The sequence below is a fragment of the Rhincodon typus genome, chromosome 20 (assembly GCF_021869965.1).
Source record: "Rhincodon typus isolate 14 chromosome 20, sRhiTyp1.1, whole genome shotgun sequence".
In the NCBI taxonomy this organism is placed as follows: Eukaryota; Metazoa; Chordata; class Chondrichthyes; order Orectolobiformes; family Rhincodontidae; genus Rhincodon; species Rhincodon typus.
The window spans coordinates 33,170,156-33,187,401 of NC_063351.1; the positions used below are offsets into that span (position 1 = coordinate 33,170,156).

General features: G+C 38.7%; 1 protein-coding gene across 1 annotated transcript in view; it reads left to right on the plus strand.

Annotated features, from left to right (window-relative positions):
• LOC125485620 overlaps positions 1-17,246 on the plus strand; it is a 61,813-nt gene that overhangs the window by 4,269 nt on the left and 40,298 nt on the right. Inside the window, exons 2-5 of the mRNA XM_048609204.1 lie at positions 2,476-2,877; positions 5,548-5,618; positions 7,150-7,228; positions 17,167-17,234. Of these exons, the coding sequence (XP_048465161.1) occupies positions 2,511-2,877; positions 5,548-5,618; positions 7,150-7,228; positions 17,167-17,234 (585 nt within the window). The 5' untranslated portion in view covers positions 2,476-2,510. The remainder of the gene's footprint in view (positions 1-2,475; positions 2,878-5,547; positions 5,619-7,149; positions 7,229-17,166; positions 17,235-17,246) is intronic.

The window sequence follows — 17,246 nt, forward strand, 5'->3', positions numbered from 1 at the left end:
CTGTCTGTTTCCTCTCCACCTATCTTCTCCTCTATCCATCTTCTATCCGCCCCCCCCTCTCTCCCTATTTATTTCAGAACCCCCTTCCCCTCCCCCACTTCTGAGGAAGGGTCTAGGCCCGAACCGTCAGCCTTCCTGCTCCTATGATGCTGCTTGGCCTGCTGTGTTCATCCAGCTCTACACCTTGTTATCTCAGATTCTCCAGCATCTGCAGTTCCTACTATCTTTGGTGGATTTGTTGATGGACTGCATTTTTTTTGAACAATACATCCTAGAATCAATCTGGGAGGAGGCTATTGTGTGTAATCGGGCAGTATTAATTAGTAAACTCATGGTAGGACGTCCTATGGAAAGTTGTGATCATACATTAGAGTTTCATATTGAACTTGAGTGTGGCATGCTTCAATACACACCTAGCGTGTTGAATGTATGAGGGACGGAATGGATTAAACTAGCTTGGGAAATGAGATTGAAAGGTATGATGGAACGTTATCATTAATAAACAGTCAAAGAAATATTTTATAATTCTCAATGGCTAAACATTGCGAGGCAAAACCTCCATGAGACAGGTTATGGGTATTATTAGATTAACACAGCTTACCTTTTTTGTACTTTGTCTGTAAAACAGCATGGTTGAAAAGCACATTATATGCATGGAGATAACAAGAACTGCAGATGCTGGAATCAGAAATAGCACAGTGTGGAGCTGGAGGAACACAGCACGGCAGGTAGCATCAGAGGATCAGGAAAGTTTACGTTTTGGGTTGGGACCAGACCCGAAACATCAACTTTCCTGCTTCTCTGCTGCTGCCTGACCTCCTGTGTTTCTCCAGGTCTACAGAATATATGCGCGTTTGTTGATAAGTGCTCTTATTTGTTACTGAATAACACTAATTTTATGTTAATGTAGAAATTCGCTTGTGTTGAGTGTATGAGATGTTTTCACAAAAGCTAATGGCTGTGCCTAAAAATGGTGACAGCATAACATTTATAGTTTATCAGCCGTTGACTAACAGGATCATAAGGCTGCTTTTCTATTAGAGGGTGATGACTGGTGGTAGCTTGACCTGAGGATTACCACACCTCAGGCAAGAGGAGAGGGTGAGAAGGCGATTACTTAATTTTAACCTGAGCAGGTATAGAAATTGAAATCCCTCTAGATTGCAAACTAGCTGTCCTGCTAACTGATCCCCTTGCTGATAGGTTTTTTTTAAATCTGAGCAGCAGAAGTTTGGACATTATATACCTTCTGTAGGTAGATAAAGTATACACCCGTGACAATTGGGAATGGTTCAAGATACCAGAGGACTAGAAGGCTATTGACACAGAATGTTTCAGTCTTGTTAAAGTGGTGGGGATAGCATTATGCTGTGCACTTGAGGTGTTAAGGATCTTATACCTCGGTCTTCCTTCTCACCTTCGAGTCTGTCTTCTATCTGCCTATTGAATGTTAACAAGTCTCTACTGACCCAGTCTGTTCTGGGTCTGGTTGGCAGTGGCAGGGGCTGTTTCAATGTGCTTCCTTTGCGGTCTCAAGGACTGCTTTGGCGGCTGCAGAGTGTGTGGCGTCCTGTAGGTACTTGGGAAATTAAGCCATGTATGGAACAAAAAATGAAATTTGTCCTAACTTAGTATGATTTATGTAATTAAAATGGCACCGCCTTATATTGACTTATACACATTCTACTGTATTTTCATAGATACATGTAACAATAAATCACACTTTAACTCCTTTCATGAACCCAGCTGTTTGTTAATCTATTTGACTTAATAGACTTTGTAATATATCTTTGGTGTTTTTTGTACATTTAAAAGTGTCATGTAACTACATGTTTCACTTCAGTACAATATACTACTTTCAAGGACTGTATTCTGCAATGGTGAGTGCACAGGGTAAGTTTCTAATAGAACATTTTAATTCTTGCAGACAGGGAAATACCTCTTATTTTAAAAAAAAATTGCCGAGGCAGAAATAATCATTTAAAATGAGGATATATCTTGTCCTTTGTTCTTTGTTCTCAGCTTCAAGTTTTGGGGTGTTTAAAGTCTGAAAGATAGTGGAATAAACAGTTTTCAATTATAACCTTAAAATAGATTCTAGAATTTAAACAATGTGCTATCTTTTTGAACATTTTAGTGACTGGATGATTTACTTTTTGTAGTTATGACAATTTTTATGCTTGGTAAATATTTGCTCCACTGGCTTATTGTGGGTAAATAAATTACTTGGCAAGGATTACAGGATTTTGTAATCTTCTGGGTATTGTGTTTTCTGTTTAGCCCTCAAAGAACAATGAGACAAATCATTTGTGAGCGTCGGGTAAGTTTTCTTTTGATATATCACTTTGAATAAAAATGGCCTTTTGAGAACTCTGATCGCTGTCAGGAGTTGTCACCATTGTGACCAGTGCCATGTGGTTAAACATGTCTATTGTTTTTAGTGTTTGTAAAATTTATTACTTTTAACTTTTACAGGTATTTTGAAATAAGGCTTGTTATTTCCTAGAACGATGTCCGAAAAGAAAGTTAATTATTCCAAACCTGATTCAGTGAAGTTTTCACAACAGAAATCAGAAAATGAGAATAAAAGAAGTGGAGCCATTAAGACTAAAGGCATCTTGGATAGTCCCTCAGTCCTTTTCAGTGAACGTTTGCACCCCAATTTTGCAATTAGTCAACCTTTGTCAGAAGATGGAATCATTAGCTTCACAAAGAAGAGAAATTTCAATTTTTGTGAGCGAGCCAAAGAATACTTTGCTGATCGTAGCCACCAGTTGAAAGTTAATAGAGCAATTGGAGGTAGCATCAATGAGAAAAATAAAATTGGATTTTTACAACAACTGAATGGAGAAATCCAACAAAGTTTTGACATTGAAGGTAATTCCCTTGTATGTTATGATTTAAAAATTTTATTTACTTCTGTTGTAATTAAAACTATTTTAATAACAGACAATTGCATACCTTCATACGATAATTTTGAAGTAAGAAATAGGAAGCAATGCAGCTGGATTGTGATAATAAGGTGTAGAGCTGGAGGAACACAGCAGGCCAGGCAGCATCAGAGGAGCAGGAAAGCTGTTGTTTCGGGTCTGGACCCTTCTTCAGATTGTGACTTAGTTGTTGCTGGCACCCTTCCATCAATGAAGAGTGATGGATACACAACAAATAATACATTCCAGATGGTGTCTTCATCTGGTGCATTGACACTTGTGGCTGGAGTGTCCAGTCTTGAGGAGTAGGTTCTGCCTCAAGTTCTATAGATGTTACAGCTAACTGTGATTGTACGTCGTTATTTTTGGCGATAGGCCTGTTGCCGAGCTGTTGTAACTGGTCATTATGGTTATGCATCAAAGCCCATAGAAGTGTTTCCATTTTCCTCTTGTACAATGTTTGATATTTTGGGTTGTCTTAAATTTTGCAAATCTCAGTGAAGCAGCACTTTGTGTTCTACCTGTTGTCTAGCTCTGGCTAGCTAGTCATATTGCAAGTCCTTGAGTTTGTAACAGTGTTCCAATCTTTCAACAGAACTGCCTCTGTTTGGTAAGTGCTAGCAAATTTGAGAGTTCTGTCTTTTGGGGCACTGCTGCATTCATAATTTTATTTGGCAGAAAATCTGAAGAATTTTACACTGGATGAACGCTGCTGCTAAGTAATAGAAGTTTGCAACAGCTGGGAAACCATTTGATCCATCAAGCAAGTTTCATTTCCTGCCCCCTCTTGATGATCTTCTGTAACTTTCTTTAAATGTTTATCCACTTATTTAATACTGTTGTGACTTCACAGCTTTCAATTGAGCATTCTCAAAAATCCTCTACATTTGGGAAAAGACTCTCTCGTGGTTACCTTAAAATAACAGTCTCTTGTAACTACCTGGAAAAATCCATTTTCACTTTTTCATAAAACTCCTTCATAAGCTGGTGCACCTCTTTCTGCACTACTGAGGAAAAACACTAATTTCCATTTAATTGTTATTTGTGGCATGCCAATGACTGTCATTTTTTCTGCACTGGTCGTTTAAAACTGGCCTCATGATCGGTTTTTAAAAGTTGTATTGTTTCTCACTGTGTTCTAAATACAGTTGTTTATAGCATGCCTTTTTTAAAAAAAAAAAGTTCAATTTTTAAACATTTGACTTTCTGACTCCTTTAATCTCCTTTATCTCTTCTAATTGTAAGTTTCTTTTCATTTAACATATATTGATGCCTTTATTCTTGCTTTCCATTACTCTGTATTTTTTCAAAGCCATTATGTAAATGTCTCCCTTTTCTTTGATTCTAGACTAGTGCCTTTGGACATATATCCTAACCTGAAAAAAATGATTTCCTGCTAGTCCCTCTTTCTGTCTATGTTGCTGCCGCATTCCTTCATTTTATCAAAAACCACCAGTACAGCACCAGATTGGCTGCTTTTGAAAAAACAACTTCTGCAATATCAAGTAAATTAGTGGCAGTGTGCAGTATTGTCTAAAAAAACTATTAATTTGTTTCAGGCAGTACCTCATTGCAAATCAATACTAGCTGTTTCTCCTTAATCTGGGTTTTTCTTGAGCACGTTGAATTTTATTGTGCATTGAATCTCTAGAAATGCCTGATTGACTCCTTTTAAATTTAATTAGTGGTGTTCCTTTTAAATTTTATTATTGCTGTTATAGACTTCCAGTACTACTATGGTTGTCAGAGGTGTTTAGAATTTTGTAACCCAATCCTGTCTGCTCTCTGACTCTTCAATATTGAGAACAAATAAAGATGATATCTTTCAAAACCTCAGGATATGCCAAAATATTCATAACCATTGAAGTACTTCACGTGTATGTTATAATAGTTTTTCCAAATATTTTTGCCCTAACGCTTGTTTTAAACATTGGGGTCATCTTTTCAGATGCATATGAGAAACTTTTGTGAGGTTTGTGCAGCTTTGGAACACTCTGCTTGTTGAGGCAGGGTTATTGAATATTTTTAAGGTAGGCACAAGGGAACCGATGATTATTGGGAGTAGATAGGAATGTGAAATTCAAAATGCTAACATCAGCCATGATCTTATTAAATAGCAAAGATGACTTGTGGGTCAAATGGCTGCCTCCTTCTAATTCGAATGTTGGTCAGTCCCCTTGGTGAAGCTTCCTTCTCAACCCCACAAATTCTGTAAAATTTCACTTTTCTTCTCTCAAAGGCCCTACTTAAGTAATGCTACCCATTGTCATATTTTTTTTTTCTCTCTCAACCTTGCTTCTGTTTGTTTTTACCTTGTATTTCTACACCCTATTTTATTTTTTGTGTTCTTTACTCTATATTAGTCATGTGCTAATGAGAGTTTCATTTGCACCCAAGTGATCGCTGAAGCCATTTAAATAAAACAAAAGAAAACCAGAAAAATAGGGGGGAAAGCCATACAAATGAAGATGTTGTACCACTCTTAAATACTTAGTAACAGCATGATTTCTTATTGAACCTGCTAGTTACAGTTCACTGGTGTTAAACTATAGTTTTGTGCTGTGCTGGTGGCATAGTAAGATAATATTTTTAAATTCACTGAACTTTTTTGATGTAGAACAAAGAATGCAGCATCGAGCAGTTGGTTCTATCTCGTCCCCGTCTGTATCAACTGAAGACGTCAATGGTGTAAGCAATTAAATTTTTTTCTGTGTAACTATTTGGATTAAATATTTTTAGAATAATTGAATTGAGTTAAAGCACGCTATTTAAAGGCAGCTAAGGCCACTTGTTTCTAAGCCACTTAAAATGTAAAGCATTCAACTTTGAAAGAATTCTTCCTATTTGTTTATAGGATGAACAAGCATCACTGTTTCAGCCAGCACTTATTGCCCATCCTGAAGTATTGTTTCTTGTGTTACATCTGTGTTGTGTTTGGGAGTCCGTTCCGTTACCAGTTTTTTGACAAAATGCTTCCTTGTCATTGTCTTGTTTGCCGTCGAGTTATACAGACGGGAACAGACCCCTCAGTCCAACCAGTCTATGCTGAATGTAATCCCAAACTAAACTAGTCCTACCAGCCTGCTCCTGGCCTATATCCCTCCAAACCTTTCCTATTCACGTACTTATCCAAATGTCTTTTAAACATTGTAATTGTACCCATATCTACCACTTCCCCAGGAAATTCATTCCACACGCGAACAACCCACTGCATAAAAAAAATTTGCCCCTCATGTCTTTCTTTTAAATATCTCTCTCCTCTCTCCTTATAAATATGCTTCCTAGACTTGAAATCTCCCAACCTATGGAAAAGACAACTATTATGAACTCTACCTAAACCCCTCATTATTTTATAAACTTCTATAAGGTCACCTCTCGGCCTCCTATGCTCCAATGTAAAAAGTCCCAGCCTATTCAGCCTTTCTTTATAACTCAAACCTCAACATGACTTCCCAACTCCTATGCTCAAAGGACTGAGCAGTGAAGGCAAGCGTGCCAAACACCTTTTTTAACCACCTTGTCCCTGTGTTCCCTGTCCTTTTGTCAGTTTAGTTTGAAACGCTTTCTGGATTTTTCTTTCCTGTACTGTTTATCATTTTGTAATTGCTCAAATAAGAATATTTTGGTTGATCCACAATTCAAGGGTAATGAGCCTAGATTTTTCTCTTAGGACTTTTTTCTCAATTTGAATTTAGGGATGAGTCTTATGCCTCCAAATTGCTTCCAGTATTTTTTGAATACTTATCCACATTGTCTTTAATTAACTGGATACACTACCGAAGGTTCCGTCTGACCACCCTATGACTTTTGAGTTTTATTTCAGTGTTTCAAGTTGTATTTGCTTTATTGCTTCATTATAGTTGGATGAATTAAATGACAATGCTATAAAAGCGTTCTTAATTTCATTATTGATGATGGAATAGATGTCATCTAATTTTCTTTCCTGTCTGTTGTGCAGCACTTCAGGCCCAAATAACTTGTTCAGTGAACCATTAATTCAAAAGATTATGATAAAATGCTGATGCATTTAGCTGCTTGTCAGGCAAACTGGGTTATACTACTGTATTGTTTGTTCTAGTATATAATGCATAATGACTCAATTTAAATATTAGAATTAAGTTTTTTGTGGAATTCGCAATGATTGAATTACTTCAATTTCTGTTCAGTTAATGATTATTTATGTAGTTTTATTATTTGCAGAAAAACTTGTCTTTTGCAGAATTTTAGTCTTGTGAAAATGTCGACCACATCTTCGTCACCGTCTCCTACCGCAACTTGCAGTTATTGCGGATTGCAAGGTGGGCATTGCTTTCTGTATTAAGTAAAATTAAAATCTTACTACATTTATTCTGTCTCCATACTTGGATGAAGAAAGTTGACATCAGCATGTAAGAGAAAATTTACAAAAGGAATATTAAGAATTTTGAATGGCTCACCAAATGTCCATCATTTGTCTCATATTTTGTGTGTTGACCCAATAGGAATTACTGGCACTCTGTTAGGGATCAGATATATGGCTAGGATTCTGTATCCTAATAGCAGTTTGGTGGCCTGTGCTTGGAATAATGTTCAGGTTTGACCCTATTGCTCAACAACCTGACACTGTTAAAATGTACAGATAAATACTTGACACTTCAGCCTGAAATATTGAACGCTGAAGAAATATTGGTGGGATGGATTTTCTTACACTTCTTGAGTTTGAGTTTATTGTTCACTACCATTCTTTGTTAATGACATAGCCTAACTTTGCTGGTCTGGTTTGTTCCTAAAGAAGGCTAAGGGGAGTTTGGCTTTTATTGCTAGAGAGTTGGAATTTAAAAATAGACCAGTCTTGTGTCAACTGTACACAGTGATGTTGAGACCACATCTGGAATACTGTGCACAGTTCTGATCCCCATATTGATGAAGGGATTTGCTGGCGTCAGAGGTACTCAAAAGAGAGTCATGAGGCTAATTCTTGAGATGGAGGGGTTGACTTATCAAGAAAGCCTAAGCAAGTTGAGTCTTTAGTCATTACAGATTAGAAAAATGAGGCATGAGCTTATTGAACCAATAAGACTTTGAGAGTATATGTTGAGAAGATGTTCCCATTACTGGGGAGTCTCTCGCTGGGGCACATGGTTACAGAATAAGGGAAGATAGTGAGATATGAGGGGATTTCTTCAGTTCTCCACCTTAGAGAGATGAGGAGGATAGATCGCTGAAAATATTTGAAGAGGAGTATGATAGATTTTTGAGCAGTTAAGGAGTTGAGACTGAGAAACAGCTGGCACGAAAGGGGAGATGAATGTGGGATGGATTAGCTATGATCTTAGAATGGCTGGGTAAGCTTGAAGGGCTGAATGGTGTACTCCAGTTGCTGGTTACATTTAAGACATTAGTTTTTATTTCATTTTTATTACCTCAATGCAAATCATGGAAAAGCATTTTTGGTAGAATGCTGTGAAAGTAACTGTAATCTGCCAAACAGTATAGCTTTTGACTGGAAATTTCTGGCTGTGGTAATGCATAAACTATCTAGATTCCATGATTCCTCTTAAATCATTAATTTAATACCTGTGCCTCTGTGTCATTAGTTATGAATTCCATGGTATCAAGGATAGGCATGTCAAGTTAAAATTCTCATTGGCTATATGGTGACTTTGTATGCATGGAAGGTTAAAAAATCAAAAATTGATGTTGGTTTGGGAAGTCTGCAAGGACCCGCATTTTTAATTTGAACACCTTGATGAGAAATCATTATGAACAGGTGTATCTGCTATTAAGAGATACTTACAACTGCGTAGAAGGAGATCTTTGCCAAGTGGGCCAGTTTGGCATGCATTATCAGTGGTGGTAAAAGTCACTACAACCTTTAATTAGTTTTTCAACGTTTTCCAGAAATCCGCTAGTGACGTCTGTGAAATATTTCAATCTGCTATGCAACAGTGCATCGCCTGGGTGATGCTCATAGTTGCAAAGGCTGCCACTTAACTCTACTTCAGTACTTATAAAGAGTCAAGGTGAGCGCACCTTGGGATGACCTGGTCTAATGGGATCCTCACTGGAATGATAGATTGCAGTTGTGGCAATCGAGGCACCCTCAAAAAACCAGATTTCATGAATTTATATGGATTCAACTTCACATTGTCCAACTGGTAGTTTTATAATTTGTGTGTGCAAAATATCCAGGAAGCAATCATGGTATCATCATTGTGCACCTTCAGTCTTTTACAGATACAGGGAGTCCTGCATTTGAATGTCATACTTACATGTGATCTCGTACAGGGGTGTAATTTTAAAGATCCAGCGTACAACTGTTTCCTTGTACTTACGAATGGCTATTTTATATTGTTCTGCATTGTGCTCCATCTTGCATACAAAGCGACTTGCAAATGGAACCCTAACAGTAGCAGCATGCAATAGAGCTGCTGATCCCACAACCGACATATTGGATCTCTTCAGTCCCACCGTATCCAGCTGTGAATTAACCAGCTTAACAGGAGGAGATGTCTCCACAAATATCTCCAGCCTTGACGATGGCGCCCAGCACATCAATGCAAAAGATAAAGTTAAACTATTTGCAACCATGGATTCACTCCACATCATATCAAGAAATGGGTAAAGACTCTGGATGCACCCAAGGCTATGACCCCTGATAATATTTCAGCAATAGCTCTGATGATCTGTTTTGCAGAACTGGCCGTACTCCTAGCCAAGCTGTTATAGTTCAGCTACAACTTGTTTGTTAGATGCCAATGTGGGAAATTTCCCAAGTAAATCTTGTCCAATAAATACAGGGCAAATTCAAAACCTCTAGGAATTTGATTTTGTTTTCTGCTCCACCTTCAGCCATCCAGATCCTAACCCTTCAGTCTCCCTGCCAATCGTTGCCCTGCACCCATGCTGTTTACCACTTTTCTCATGCGAGAGAGAGCAGGATGGTGAGCGTGAGGCAGATATAAGTCCAGAATAGGATGACCTTTAACATCAGCACTGACTTTCTGTTCTAGTGCATTGGTGGGAGATGAAGTATTGCACATCAAAGCAGTAATGTCAGTGATTTAACTCTAGAGTGAAGGGCTACTCTCTGGTTGTGAGGGGCTGTACCATTGACAGTCAGGAAAGGCACAACTAAAGCCACAAGAAGACAAGAAGTATAATTGTGAAAGTGGTTGTTTTCTGAAGATGTGATTGGGACCCAGTTAACAAAGCTGAGGCATGTCAGCTATGCTTTCAAATAGTTCTGTAACAGACCAGTCCTGGGCTTCAATTCACATTGAGCAATACCAACTGATTGAGGATATTTTAATATTGCTTTACACTTGTAAAATTTGCAACAACTGCCATGTTTGAGCAGTAAGTTTCAATTTCAAATATTTAGCCAATTTGCAAGTCTTCTGTCAGCTAACTTTGAAATCAGAACTCCTTATGAAAATGAGAGAATTGATGATTTTGGGGCTGATGTTTGATGTTCTCTGGAGTGTTGCATGAAACCAAATGATCACGCCATAACTGCCAAACCTGTGCTAATTGCCTCTGTTAGATCCACAATTTATTTCACTCGTTGTCCAGTTCGTTGGCAAATTATAGCTTCTGCAGTTTGTGTTGATTGTAGAAGTAGAAGAGCCCCAGTGATGTAACTGAATTGGATGAGCTAATAAAGCCAGCACCGAAAATAATGCGTTGAAACTGAAAAGTGCTATAGAAAAGCTTTTACTTGATTACACTGAAAGAAAGGGAGAATTTTCACTCAAATTCCTTTAGGGATTGTTGTCAAATATTGAAATGCAGTCCATTTGGTGGAAGATAAATGCATAGCATTCTCTTAGCTTGTACAGCTGGAAAAGTATTAGCTATGCAGTTCAGGATTGTCTGCCTGCATGAGTGTTTCCAACATTGATCTTGATGTTAATCATCAGCACACAAGACTGACACCAGAGCGCACAAAGGTTCATTTTTATGCTGGTTTCTGTCATTAGAATTTAAATACAACATTTATTTTACTTAATTCACAGACTTTTTAGTTACTTTTTATTTGGACCTCTCTTGAACAGTTTGTAAAAAGTTTACAAAAATGCTACAGAAAAGTGACTTTTTCGAAATGTTTGAGGGTGTTGTGTAAGATGTTGCTGCATGTTGTTCCTGTAGATTCACCCATTGCTCATTTTTATCTTTGAGTATTATTTATTATAAAAAGTGAAAAAAGTCAGTAATTTAGTTTTAGTTAACACACTTATTAATGTTTAAATAGTAAATCTATAATTTTTAGTTTAAAGGAGTACTTTTGAAGGACCTTTTGAACAATTAAAGATGTGAATTAGAATTGACAAGGTGAAAGAGTTTACATGCTTCTGAACTCAATCATCTAAAATTGTGAAAGTCATAATTTCTTGTTGACTTCGTCAGCAGGCAACATTAGTAAGTGTTATGTGCCATGTAGATATGTTGTGCCTAACTTTCTATCAAGGGAGAATTTATCTGTACTTGCTAAGAATCTGCTCATCTGCAGTGCATCACCTTCCATAGCAATAAATCTGCTTTTTGAACTTGTGGATTTCTGGTATGGTGTTGTCTCTCGCTGCAAGTGGGTCTGAACATTAAAATTCACCCCATCAAGCCTGACCAGGTGAAGGAGGACAGTAATTATTTCATTTATTTGATTAACACCTGTAGCTAGGAGCTGTTAGAATTGGTGTTAAATGTGACCAATTTCCTGGAGAACTTTATTTTATGAGGCACGGTGGCTCAGTGGTTAGCACTGCTGCCTCACAGCACCAGGAGTCTGGCTTTGATTCCACCCTCTGGCGTCTGTCTGTGTGGAGTTTGCACATTCTCCCCGTGTTTGCATGGGTTTCCTCTGGGTGGTCCGGTTTTCTCCCACAGTCCAAAGATGTGCAGGCTAGGTGGATTGGGCATGCTAAATTGCCCACAGTGCTCAGGGATGTGTAGATTAGGTGGGTTATAGGGGAATAGGTCTGGATGGTATGCTCTGAGGCTTGGTGTGGACTTGTTGGGCTGATGGGCCTGTCCCCATACTGTAGGGATTCTGTGATTCTGGGATTTGGGTATGATGCTACTTAGTGATACAAGGTAGGTAATAGTTACACGAGAAACTCTTATTGTGACCTTTGCAGTAAAATATTCAATCGCTAATCAACTAACTCATGGCAACAGAGATGTCATTAACTATAAAAGTCCTCAGCACCTGATAGAGAGCCATTGTCTGGAATGCAGCTGATGTCTCTGTCTCGTTCACAACATAACAACTAACATTTGCCCCGCCTTTTGAAGAAAGTCTTAACAAACTAAATGTGTAATTTGAAAAGCTTATTTGCATCCTCTTTTTTGTCAAAAAAAATGTCAGTGACGATAGTTTGGACAGAGCAAGTGGAGATGGATGTGTGAAGAAGAAAAAAATCCTTAATTGACATCTGATTTGAGAGAAAATAAAAGGTTGAATTTGCGTAACATTTGCCAGAGGCTCTGGAAGTACCAAAATATTTGATTAAAATAATTTTCCAAAAGTATTCACTAATAAAGGGAACTACAAATTTACAAAGTGTCAGCAGACACTGAGATTAATGATAGAACAGACTGCGCTTGGTGATTGTTGACACTTAAACATTGCCTAAGATATAGAGAGACAGGTTACACTCGCTTTATGCCTGTCTAGGAGGACTGATCGACTATTGGTTTGAAATCTTTCTGTAAGATTACAGCGCTCACATTGAACCACTTACATGACCTATTGATTTGATCAAAATGTTGCTTCTGAATGACCTCTGAAAGGAAGGTAAAGTGGTTTCCTGTAAACAGGCTGGGATATATGATCTTACGAATGCAAAACTTTATAAGTTGGTTGTGTTTTAAACTGTCTCCTTTAACATAATACAAAATGTTCTGGAATGGAAGATGGTGAAATCATGCTAAACCCTCCTTCGGGATAAGCCCATATACTTTGATTGTCATGGGAAAGCCACAATGGCTAAACCCACAGAAAATCAAGTGTCAGTTTTTGCATCTTGTCAGAAAAGAAATCCAGTTGATCTTTCTGGACAAAGATTCTCAGGTTGAAACACCTAGAAAAGAAGAGCAAATATATTTCCTTCTATTCAAAACCGAGGAAGAGCTTTTTTTTTGTCAGTCATTGAACAGTACACTAGGAAGAAGTGATCTTCTTCTGTTTTGAAGAGATGGGACTTTGAGTTATCAAATGGGCCTGGCTGCTGGAAGTCAGTTCAGGAATACTCGGACTGAGTGAAGGGAATTTCAAAGAATATTGTAAGGCTGCACCTGGTTTGGAAGGGAGAAGAGAGCCTGCTGAAAAACTGCGAACACATCTTTTCTGTAGTTTTTGTATTGATTGATGTGATTTTTAGTTCATTACAGTAAACATCTTGAAACATTAGTGTTATGCAATACTCTGTCAGTTGCTGGGAAATTCATTTCTTTTAGAAGTTAATAGTCTATACAGGGATAATAATATTGACGCAGTCAGCTGAATAAGGTTGTACCTTGCAAGTGAATACTTAGTAAGCACTTTTTATTATTCTTGATCATTAAAGATCAAGAAAAGGATTTTGGGTTTTCCTAGAATAATCATTTTCCTTTCTTTCTCTGCTAATATCCTTCTGTGGGTTGTTCAGTACTTTTTGGAAATCTTGCTTGCATTTAAAAAAAAATTAAAGAGCAATGGAAGAAATTTATAAACTGGTTCAATTATGTTCTGATCACTTAGAGATGTTTTGTGAATCTCTTCTACGGAGGGAATGGGAGGAGTTACCGTGCATGAGAACACAGGACTTGGAGGTAGAAATATGCCATTTGGCCCTAGAGACTTGCTCCTGCAGTAAGATTATGGCTGACCTCTCAGTCTCAGCTCTTTTCTTTTGTCTGCACTCCATAACACTTGACTCCCTTGTCTAACTCAATCTGCAAGAAATTTAGAAACTCAGCCTCCATTTTACTTTTATTGTATAAAATTGCTATATTCTTATGTTATTCTTAAAACGTACTTAATTTTACAGAATTTTTTACTTTGCGTTTTAGTAAAGACAGGAATTATAACTAGAATGAGACAATAAGATCTGCACTGCAAGAATATTTCTGTGACGCCAAGTGAGAGCATTGTGCAGCGTCCTCGTGGTAAGCATCAGGACCTGCAACTTCAGAATGCCCCAGGAGACAAAAACTGTCCTGTGAGCAGAGAATATACTGTCAGATTTAAAATTCAGTGATCAATCTTGACATTTTAGGAGATCCTGGATTTAATTAGGAAAGGATACCAAGGGTCCTGAATCAAAGCTGGGTAACTTGAGTTGAACTTCAGATCAATTACAATCTAATTGAAAGGCGTAGCAAACCTGAAAGCCCGTGGTGCACCCTGGGTAAGCAGTGTCAATCCAAAACTGTTCTGCATCCTTCCTGACATTTAACCTCGATGTGGTAGGCAAGGCGAAATTGTCCTCCACTTTGTGGGCAGTGTCCTGGAGGTCTTCCTGGACAATTTGGTGCAGACACGGGACTACTTCCGCAAGGCCAGCAGTGGAGACTGTGGCACCAGGGGAGTCGATGGCTTAGTAGTATTATCACCGGATTGTTAATCCAGAGACCCAGATAATGTTCTGGGGACCCATTTACCCTGCCATGGTAAATGGTGGAATTTGAATTCAATAAATATCTGGAATTAAGAGTCTAATGAAGACCGTGAAACCATTGTCGATTGTCGGAAAAACCCTGTCTGGTTCACTGATATCCTTTAGGGAAGGAAACTGCCATCCTTACCTAGTCTGGCCTAGATGTGACTCCAGCCCCACAGCAGTGTGGTTGCCTCTTAACTGCCCTCTGGGCCAATTATGGGCAATAAATGCTGCCTAGCCAGCGACGCCCCTCTTCCTGTGAGTGATCTTTTTTAAAATTCATACTGCTAGCCTGGTCTGAAGTTGCAAGTTTTAACTGTTGGAGGATTGGCCAGCATTTTAGGAAGCAGTTCAGTGTCCTTTTCCACTCTGTAAGGGTAAATTCTCTCCGATACTTTACTTTGATTCTCTCAAACTCGCCTTATGTCTGCAACTGGACCCACCTTCCACCAATGCTCGTGCTGAACCACTGTCATTAATGTGTGCAACATCTTCCCTCCCTCACTCTTCTCTACTACACTCTCCCTCTTTTCAATACACCTCTAAAAAACAACATTGACACTCCTAATCTTGCATGGCCTCTGCACTAACTCCTAACTCTACTGGACACCTCCTAACTGTATCAACAGTAATAGCTGTGCCACCCACATTCAACTCTCAATATCTGTCTCTCATTTCATGAGGAAAACAGGCCACAGTTAGGCAAAAAGAGTCAAGATGGTGTGGATGGGCTGCTGTCGGTGAGCTCTTCATCTTTTACAAGGAGAATATCCTGACTGGCCACCCTGGATTGTTGTTGGAGGCTACCCGTGACTTAATGTACAGGGGAAACTTGGCATGAAAGCTGTCCCCCTTGACTTCATTTGATGGAGGTCTGCTGACTACTGTGAAAGCTTCCTGGTTTGGTGGTCTGTGATAAACGGCAAGGCAAGGTAGCAGTAATGAGTGGCTGATATCTTTGGTGAAAGGGGAAAAGTGCAAAAAGACATGGCAATGCAAGACGCAGACACTGTGAGCAACCATGTAGGCTGAGTGAATTAGTGACATGAGAGTAAGTTAAGAGCCGGGTTTTGCAGTCTGGTCCAGTCCATGAGCTGGTTGCATATTCATGAGTGCAAAGTGTCCTTGCTGCAGTATTATAATAATAGTTACTAGTGCATAAGTGTCCTGTAAATGAATTGGAGACATTGTGAGGGTCCTTGGATTTTCACATGTCAGATGCCAATGATCAGGAATGCATGGTGTGTATGGCTGATCCTCATGGAGTGTGCCCTGAGATGTTGGTCCTCAATTTCCAACATGGATATTGTTCAGAGCAGTTGGCAAGCTGAATCCACCAGATGTTTGCTGTGATATCCTTGTTGAGCTTTTCTGATGTGAAACTTATTTGGCAAGTTTGGCAAAACAATAATGAAGCAAGTTGGGCTGTTTACAAGGCCTTTAAAAAGCAATAATTGCTGTTATTTGGCAGTTTGCCAATGCATACTGAGTATCTTGGCTCACCACTCATGAAAAATATGAGTGCGAGTTGCTCCTGTCAGAATGGATGTTGCCACACATCTTGCTGAATCCTGTGCCGCCCATACCCCTATAAGTTTCTCCCCAAAATGAGAGTAACTTAATGGCCGTGCCTCAAACAGAGTCAGAATTATCGAGAGTTTAATTAAACCATAATTATGACTGCATCGTTTTAGTATTTATTGTGGTAACACTAATGTACTTATTGTAAAACATCAATATTACCAGTATGAATTTTTAATAACCTCTTACACCTACGCTGTCCTTGGCTGAAAAAAAGTCCTCAGTCACATTTGATACGTACTTGGACAAATTGACTGCTATTATCAATTTTTAAGGATGGATAACAAAAATCTTTGAGTTATGTTTTATGGAGACCAGAAGGAGGAGCAACAATTGGAAAAGCTTGGGATTGGGAAGAATTCATCAGTGAGCCTAGGTCCTGATTAGTAGTGTGAAAAGGATAATTTAATGCAGGAGAAAGCAGAAAGGGGAGGGATCTGAGCATGAACGGATTTCAGTTTGAACATGGAGGTATTTGTTGATTAAGAGCCATCATAGGTTAGCCTGAAAAAGGATGATGGTTGAGTGGGACTTGGTGCACCATTGGATACACTTTACATATGTTTTTGTTGAGTAGAAATGGGAGGTCGGGCAGGCAGGCAGGCATTGAAGCAGATGACCATGTAGCTTTAGATGGCAGATGGGTCGACGCAGGGTGGAAGTAGATCATGCTCAAAGTGAAGGTAAGCTTTCTGAGATGGAGTGAATACAGAGTTAGATGCTCATATTTAGAACAATTTGGTTACAAAGGTTATGAACCATCTTAGAGTACATCAGGGAGTAATTTGTAAGTAATGGTGTAGTGTAATGGATAAAGTTTTTCATAGTTGATATTTCATGGCTCAATGATGGGTAACGAGCTGAGCAATACAAGGAGGGGGAGAGATGAAGAGGATTGATGAAGACTAGATGCTGAATGACATTCGCGTAAGTGTAGAACTTGGTTCCATATCTTTCATTTTATATTTAATGTGTAAAATTGGCAGTTCTTTACCGTGTTTGAATATTTTATTTTATTTTGTGTGCTCTTTCAGGATTAAATCGGTGTGCACAGTGCAAGCAGCTCTATTGTTCAGTGAAATGTCAGAAGATTGACTGGCCAGTGCACAGATCC